Raw genomic sequence first — 8,988 nt, forward strand, 5'->3', positions numbered from 1 at the left:
CCATTAAGATCACAGATCTCTTCTGAAGGGAGGCCTGGGCCGGAAGGCAGCCTAACACGCATGTTTCTGGTCTGTGGGAGGAAGCCGTCTACAGACAGAACTGATTAAAGACTCAGCTTCTTCAATCAGCTTCATTCTCGTGCTAACATCTTTATTCAATGCTCCGGTCCTGATCACTGTCTGGAGGTAAACCATGCACTTGGATGAAAGGAGATGTTCCTCGGAGTGTACTGGTAAAATCAGAGGGTCTGAAGAGGAGAAGAACAGATGAACGAGTGCTCAGTTTCAGCTGAACAGTCTGTAGAAACCCATCTTCTGGGGTTTTCGACCAGGACACAGTCTGAACCAGCAGCCGGCCCCTTCAGTCTGACAGCAGAACCATCAGCCCACATCCAGGAGTCCAGACCTCCAGACAAACCTGAGGAGGGGCAAATTAAATGAAAGGAGTAAAACTGAAGTCCACGTTGTTGCATCAAATTTATCTCTAAAACTGTTCAAATCAGACTGACTACACACAGCACTTATCTGGAAGCTGTTTATATATAATCTGGATAATCTGGAGTTTTTCAGGATGTGAACTGTCAGCAGGGAGAACATGTTTATTATTTTTGATTAATTTCAACCCACCGATCCAGAATGGGTTCTTTCCAGTGAACCTCCACATCCAGCTGACGTCTCTCCTGGAATGAGCGCTGCTCAGGCTGCTGTTGAAGCTGATGAGAAGAAGAAGAACCATCTGCATCACATGAACCAGCGAGGTCTGAAGGACCAAACAGGGCCAACAAATCTGTTAACTAACCCCAATGACCAGCCGGTTATCTGGATTAACTAACCCCAAACCAGCCAGTTATCTGGAGTAACTAACCACAATGACCAGCCAGTTATATGGATTAACTAATCACAACGACCAGCCAGATATCTGGATTAAAGTACCCCATCGACCAGCCAGTTATCTGGATTAACTAACCCCAACAACCAGCCAGTTATCTGGATTAACAAAACACAATGACAAGCCAGTTATCTGGATTCAATGACCCTAACAACCAGCCAGTCATCTGGATTAACTATCCCCAACGACCAGCCAGTTATCTGGATTAACTAACCACAATGACCAGCCAGTTATCTGGATTAAATTACCCCAACGACCAGCCAGTTATCTGGATAAACTAACCCCAATGACCATCTCCTTATCTGGATTAAATTACCTCATTGACCAGCCAGTTATCTGGATTAACTAACCACAATGACCAGCCAGTTATGTGGGTTAACTAACCCCAACGACCAGCCAGTTCTCTCGATTAAATAACCCCAACAACCGCCCAGTTATCTGGGTTAACTAATGTATTGAACTAGGCCTCCAATCAAAACCTGCCTCTGAAGACCTTCATGGGACAGGAACTGTTATTTCATCGATTTGAATCCAGAAATACAAATTAGCTCATCCAGAGACTTTCTAATTGTATCCTGAACTAATCAATTGAAAGAACACTCTCTTTTTTATATTATCATTACTATTTTACAATATCTTGATAATCAAAAGTGTGTTTAGTTCATACCATTTTTAAATGTTGAAGTGAACCACTCATTTTAAATCAACTGTGAAACAGTAGTAATGATTTTTAATCCTCATTCAAAGTAGAAATCAAGTTAAATGTCTATGTTACAAAGTAATTATGCATTTTTGATCTTCTGTCTGAAATGAGAAAGAGTGATGTCGGTCAAAAGTCGGAGACAGTCAAGAAACAAGTTGTTGGAACAAGCTGTCGTGTTTTTAAAACTCTCAGACAGTAACAAGAGAACTGGCACCGGCAGTGTTTCTCACTTCGTCAAAACATTTCTCTGTCTGTTCCTAAACATTTCTGCTGTTTTCTCGACTTGTAAAAACCCTTTGACGTCACTAGAACCACACCCCTGTTGGTTGCTTCAACCAATCAGGACTTCCTAAAAGTGACCGGAAGCAGAACTCTTTAAAAGTCGACAGTTCCTAGAACTGTTAGTTCCTCTGAGTTCCTCTGAGTCTTCTGAGTTCCTCTGAGTTTTTTCAGTTCTTCTGAGTCGAGTTGGGACTATGGAGTCTTCCACATCTGAGTGGAACCTCTGACGGACTCACAGTTTGCTGTGTATCCACCCTGGAGATGAGCGTGTTTGTTGAACGGAGTACCGTCACTACTTCGGATGATTCTCAGCCATCCTGACCGGAGACGCTGAAGGTAGCGTTGAAATGGAACTCCGTACCGGAGCTGACCTATCTTCTGCAAAGGTAACGAGTCGCTTCACTACCGAGTGTACCGGGGCTGAGCTGGGGTCGGATGAAGGGTGCCATTCCTAGTCAACACTTTCCCTCATCCATCCATTTTCTCTCCATTTAAACTTCTTCTTTTCCCATCTTTAAACTTCTATCTTGCCAGTAATTAATCCAGATATCTTCAGAAATGTCTGTTGTTTTTATTAAGTAAAACGTGCCGTTTTATTAATCAGAAGCAAATCAGTCTAATCAAGTGTACAATGTTTTGATGTTAAATTTTGATTCTGTTAATAAATGACCACATTTATTTTGATGGGTCAAAGAAAATTAACGTCTCATGTCACTGATTAAACCATCTACGCACAGTACCTCTGTCACATATCTGTCAAGTAGCTCGAAAAAGAAAGAACCCGTTATTAAAATATAATTGTAGTGGAGCTCTGGAGCTAATCGAGCCATTTAGCACACTGCACTAACCACAACGACCAGCTACTTATCTGGATTAACTGACCCCAACGACCAGCTGCTTATCTGGATCAACTGACTCCAACGACCAGCCAGTTATCTGGATTAACTAACCACAACGACCAGAAAGGTAACTTGATTAACTAATCCCAACGACCAACCAGTTATCTCGATTAACTAACCCCAATGACTAGCCAGTTATCTGGATTAACTAATCACAACGACCAGCCAGTTATCTGGATTAACTAAACACAATGACCAGCCAGTTATCTGGATTAACTAACCCCAGCGACCAGCCAGTTATCTGTGTTAACTATCCCCAACGACCAGCCAGCTATCTGGATTAACTAACCACAATGGCCAGCCAGTTATCTGGATTAAATTACCCCAACAACCGCCCAGTTATCTGGGTTAACTAACCCCAACGACCAGCTGCTTATCTGGATTAACTAACCCCAACGACCAGCCAGTTATCTGGATTAACTATCCCCAAAAACCAACCAGTTATCTGTCTTAACTAATTCCAACGACCAGCCAGTTATCTCGATTAACTAATCCCAACGACCAGTCAGTTATCTTGAATAACTAACACCAATGACCAGCCAGTTATCTGGATTAACTAACCCCAACGACCAGCCAATTATCTGGATTAACTAAACACAATGACCAACCAGTTATCTGGATTCAATGACCCCAATGACCAGACAGTTATCTGGATTAACTAACCCCAACGACCAGCCAGTTGTCTGTGTTAACTATCCCCAACGACCAGCCAGTTATCTGGATTAACTAACCACAATGACCAGACAGTTATCTGGATTAAATTACCCCAACGACCAGCCAGTTATCTGGATTAACTAACCCCAATGACCAGCTCCATATCTGAATTAAATTACCCCATCGACCAGCCAGTTATCTGGATTAAGTAACCACATCAACAAGCCAGTTATCTGGCTTAACTGACCCCAATGACCAGCCAGTTATCTCGATTAACTAACCCCAATGACCAGCCAGTTATCTGGATTAACTAGCCACAACGACCAGCAATGTAGCTTGATTAACTAATCCCAATGACCAGCCAGTTATCCGGATTAATTTATCACAACGACCAGCCAATTATCTGGATTAAAGGACCCCAACGACCAGCCAGTTATCTGGATTAACTAAACAAAATGACCAGCCAGTTATCTGGATTCAATGACCCCAACGACAAGCCAGTTATCTGGATTAACTAACCCCAACAACCAGCCAGTTATCTGTATTAACAAACCCCAATAACCAGCCAATTATCTGAATTAACTGACCCCAACAACCAGCCAGTTATCTGTATTAACTAACCCCAATGACCATCCAGTTTTCTAGATTAACTGACCCCAACAACCAGTCAGTTATCCATCCATCCATCCATCCATCCATTATCTTTACCCGTTTATTACATTTTGGGTCACGGGGGTCGCTGGTGCCCATGTCCATCAATCACTGTGTGAGGGGCGGGGTACACCCTGGACAGGTCTCCAGTCCATCACAGGGACACATGGAGACAAACGAGACAAACAACCGTTCACTCTCTCACTCACACCTAGGGACAATTTAGAGTTACCAATCAGTCTAACATGCATGTTTTTGGTCTGTGGGAGGAAACTGGAGTACCCGGAGAAAACCCACGCATGCATGGAGAGAACATGCAAACTCCACCCAGAAAGGCCCCTGGACCGGGGTTTGAACCAGGGACCTGCTCACTGAGAGGCAGCAGCTCTACCAGTTACGCCACCGTGCTGCCCAGCCAGTTATCTGTATTAACTAAACCCAACGACCAGCCAGTTATCTCGATTAAATAACCCCAATAACCGCCCAGTTGTCTGGGTAAACTAACCACAATGACCAGCTTCTTATCTGGATTAACTAACCCCAACGACCAGCCAGTTATCTGGATTAACTAACCCCAAAGACCAACCTGTTATCTGGATTAACTAATCCCAACGACCAGCCAGTTAGCTGGGTTAACTAACCCCAACGACCAGCCAATTATCTGTGTTAACTATCCCGAACGACCAGCCAGTTATCTGGATTAACTAACCACAACGACAACCCAGTTATCTGACTTAACTGACCCCAACGACCAGCTGGTTATCTGTATTAACTAACCCAAATGACCGGCTGGATCTGTACTCAACTCTTCCTATCTGTACATAAGCGTAGAATCTTTATTTCCGAAGGTTCTGCTTCAACCAGAACCAAACAGAACACCAAGGTCTTTACAGCTGGGAGCAGGTTCTGTCGGCGCTGGCCCAGCTGGCCACAGATGGACTGATGATGTAACAGCGTCTTCTGTAGAACGTCCAACCATCGGGACACAAGTTGCTGATGGACCGGGCCGTCTGAAAAAAACGGGTCAAAGCAGAAACAAGGTTTAATTTCAGGAGGTCCTGAGGAGCATCAGGTCCAAGTTCTTCTGAAGATTCATGCGGTTCTGGTTCTGCAGCCTGGAAATGTTCTGCTCGCTGGTCTGACGGAGCGATGAGAAGATAAAACTGAGCTGTTCTTTAGAACAACACTTCAGCTTCTTCTGTACAAACATCCTGATCCAACAGAACCTGAACTCGGGTTCTTCAGTAGAACCTCTGACAGGCCTGCGTTAGAAACTGGACCAAGTTTCAAGTTCACTGAATCAAGAACGGTTCTGGTTCTGGTTCTGGTTGGAGCTAAACTTCAGTTAGAAGGTTCAACTCTGAGATTTGAGTAAAAAACCTGCTGCACCTCCTGCAGGAGGTGACCCTGCAAGGTTCTCCTGTCCTGTCACTGACAGATGTAAACAAGCTCTCGTTGGACACTCACTTCCTGTCCTCCTCCTCCTTTGAGCTCAGAACTTCCAGGAGTCGGTCTCAGCTGGCCCCCCCTGTGGACGTGGGTCTCTCTGTCCTGAGGGTCCGGCTGATCCTGGGGCTCCACTCCTCTGTAGTCCAGGGACAACCAGCGATTTGGGACGTCTCCTCTGGGAGGGTGGTGCTGGTTCTCCCACAGAAGTTCTGCCTCGATGTCCATGACTGGGTCCTCCTCTGGCTGACGGGGGTCAGGGAGGCGAGGAGGTCCAGGAGAAGGCTGGTGGTCCTCCTCTGGATCACACCTTCCTGTCAGACAGAGATCAGGGTTTAAATCAGACCCCTGAAGGTTCTAAGCAGGTTCTCCCACAGGCTGCAACTGGACCAGCAGGTACTGACCCGTTCCAGACCAGCGTCACGTACAAACCAAAAAGTTCTAAAGGTTCTGATCCACCTCGCCTGGGGTCCAGGATCTCCACAGTCGCAGACGTTCTCTGTCCCAGAACCGAGTTCTGAGGGGTTTTCAGCTGGACCCTGAATGTCTCGTGGTTCTCCTCCAGACCGTCATCGACCAGGAAGATGTTCCAGGTCTTCACGGTCACACCTGACCCGACAGGAGGACCAGAATTAGGCTGAAGAACCACCAGAACCTCCAACCATCAGGGGAAACAGAACTCACCTGGGTCGAACTGGACCAGACCGGCTGAGCTGTGAGTGAAGTCTCTGCCCTCTGTGGCCGACCCGTTCTCCACCTGGACCCACCAGAACACAAAACAGGCTTGGGTCTGGTCTGGTTCTACAACGATGAAGGTCTGAAGCTCCAAACACAGCTGTCAGAACCAGTTCTGGTTCTGTTCGATCAGAACTCACCAAGTCATCCTGACCCACTCCTGGAGAACCTGTGGACGGATCACGGAAGAGGACTCACCTGGATGGAGACATAGGCCGGGTCCATGCTCCTGCCGCTCCGTTGCACCTGGATCTGCAGCGTCCCTGAAGTCTCGCAGGTTCTGTAGCAGCTCGCGGACAGTTGGACCCGGGACCAGAACAGCTCCAGTCTGCAGGAGACCAAAGTCAGCAGGTTCTAACAGGACAGGAAGGAGCCCAGGGTCTAAGGAGGACCTCCCCTCCGAGGAGGACCTCACCTCTGAGGAGGAGAAGAGTTTCCTGCCGGGTCTCTGAGACGGAACTCAAAGCTGTCAGATGTCTCCTCCAGGTCTGGCGGGATAACAAAGACCACGTCTCTGAGATCCAGATCCTGCTGGGTGAAGCGGCTTCTGATGAAGGCCCCTGAAACAAGGAGGCAAAGTTCAGTTCTGCTGAGGACCACAGAGGTCCACAAAGGTCCACAAAGGTCCACAGAGGACCACAGAGGTCCACAGAGGACCACAGAGGTCCACAGAGGTCCACAGAGGTCCACAGAGGTCCACAGAGGACCACAGAGGTCCACAGAGGACCACAGAGGACCACAGAGGTCCACAGAGGTCCACAGAGGTCCACAGAGGACCACAGAGGACCACAGAGGACGAAAAAGGACCACTGAGGTCCACTGAGGTCCACTGAGGACCACTGAGGTCCACAGAGGACCACAGAGGACCACAGAGGTCCACTGAGGACCACTGAGGTCCACTGAGGACCACTGAGGTCCACTGAGGACCACAGAGGACCACAGAGGACCACTGGGAGCTGATGAATCTAAAATTAAACGTTTAAAGGAACCGGAGCTAAAATCAGTTTTTCTGATGAAAACTGAACAAACAGAAGAAAGTTCTGAATCTAATAAAGTTCTGCAGGAGGTTCTGAAGACCTTGTCCTTCTGATGGATTTCAGGCCCAGAGTTTTGGGAGTAACACAGGACTTGGTCTAACAGAACTCAACCCAGGAACCGGGACAAGTCACAAGAACCTCAATATTAGAACATAAAGTTCTGATGGGTCAGGAACGGGTCTTTGGACCGACCTGTGCCAACGTTCTCCAGGTACCCAAACTGAGGTGGTCTGCTGATGGAGAACTCCAAATGTTCTGTTAGACTGTCTGGATCCGAGGCCTGCAGGTTCTTGTTGCTGATGAAGAGACCAAACCGTCCAGAACCAAGATCCACCACGGTGCTGGGACTCTGCAGGCCCGTCAGACAGGGAGGGGCCCGGTCCACGTGCTCCACCTGAACAAACAACACAGTATGATAACTGGACTCGGTCCGGTACCAGAACTGAGGAAACAGGTTTGATGTCAGGATTCTGACGGGCTCCACACCAGAACCAGGCGGGACTTTATTTCTGTAAGTTTCTGTCACTTCCTGAACTTTTATTTTGAAGGTGGTTCCCTCCTGTTTCCTGTTCCGTCAGTTAAAATCGTCCTGACTGGTTCTTTTTCAGTAAATGTTCTGTTAGAAACTCCTCATCAGCAGAACCCGTCTGCTCCTGATTCCTGGTTCTGGTTCTGTAAAACCAGCAGCTGCAGTTCGGCCCAGCGGCCACCAGGTGTCAGTGACGTCACACGAAGGAGAATCAGGCGGACCATTGACCCCCCAGAGAACTTTTCTTTGTTCTGTTCCGGTTCTGCTCGGTGGGAGTCCGTCAGAACCACCTGGTCTGATGAACAAAGCAGGCTGGCAGAGAGCCTGGTGACCCTCCCGAGGGAGGGGAGGGAGTTAATCTGCAGGTGAGTTCAGCTGCAAAGAGAGAGTGTGTGTGTGTGTGTGTGGGGGGGGGGGGGGGGGGGCTGGATGAGTGAGCTGCTGTATGGGAACATGTCAGTAACATGTCAGTAGCATGTCAGTAGCATGTCAGTAGCATGTCAGTAACATGTCAGTAACATGTCAGTAGCATGTCAGTAGCATGTCAGTAGCATGTCAGTAACATGTCAGTAGCATGTCAGTAACATGTCAGTAGTATGTCAGTAGCATGTCAGTATTATGTCTGCTGCTCACCTGGATGGTGAACACTGCAGGCTCCGCCCTCAGCTGGCTGAACTCCAGGTATCCTCTGTTGCTGCCGTCGCTCGGCAGGAAGTGGAAGGCGTCGACTTCCGCCCGGCTGCCCGGCGCGTGTCTGTAGACCAGACTCAGCTGGTCCACGTCGGTCTGGAAGAAGCTGCCAGATGTTGACAGCTGGACCCCCCTCAGCAGCAGCTGGCCGTGGCGGGGCAGCCGCGTCACCACGAAGCTCAGGTCGGAGGTCGCGGTGTCGGGGTCGGTGAGCTGCAGCATGGCGGAGGTGATGGTGGCGGTGGAGCCGTCCTGCAGCTGGAGGCCGGCGTTACGGGTCAGGGTTGGTGGGACACGGTCGCCATGTTGGACGGTGAAGAGGAGCGAGCCGTTCAGGGAGGTGTCACCGTTTGTGACGAAGAAGCTGCAGAAACACAGAAACACACCAGCTGCTTCCTCTCACTCATCATTTACCATCAACTGTCATCCAGTGGACTCGAGCCCCCCCCCCCCCCCCCCCCCCCCCCCCCCCC

At 48.5% G+C, this 8,988-nt stretch overlaps 1 protein-coding gene across 1 annotated transcript in view; it reads right to left on the reverse strand.

Annotated features, from left to right (window-relative positions):
• Positions 1-239: 239 nt before the first annotated feature.
• The window catches only part of frem1b (Fras1 related extracellular matrix 1b), a 40,965-nt gene continuing 32,216 nt past the window's right edge, over positions 240-8,988 (reverse strand). Inside the window, exons 24-33 of the mRNA XM_037674429.1 lie at positions 8,459-8,879; positions 7,489-7,690; positions 6,675-6,819; positions 6,458-6,587; positions 6,209-6,281; positions 5,984-6,133; positions 5,546-5,838; positions 4,970-5,088; positions 628-713; positions 240-418 (exon numbers count right to left, since the gene is read on the reverse strand). Coding sequence (XP_037530357.1) covers positions 240-418; positions 628-713; positions 4,970-5,088; positions 5,546-5,838; positions 5,984-6,133; positions 6,209-6,281; positions 6,458-6,587; positions 6,675-6,819; positions 7,489-7,690; positions 8,459-8,879 — 1,798 coding nt within the window. The remainder of the gene's footprint in view (positions 419-627; positions 714-4,969; positions 5,089-5,545; positions 5,839-5,983; positions 6,134-6,208; positions 6,282-6,457; positions 6,588-6,674; positions 6,820-7,488; positions 7,691-8,458; positions 8,880-8,988) is intronic.

Source organism: Nematolebias whitei, chromosome 3 (assembly GCF_014905685.2).
Source record: "Nematolebias whitei isolate Nwh7 chromosome 3, NemWhi1, whole genome shotgun sequence".
Taxonomy (NCBI): Eukaryota; Metazoa; Chordata; class Actinopteri; order Cyprinodontiformes; family Rivulidae; genus Nematolebias; species Nematolebias whitei.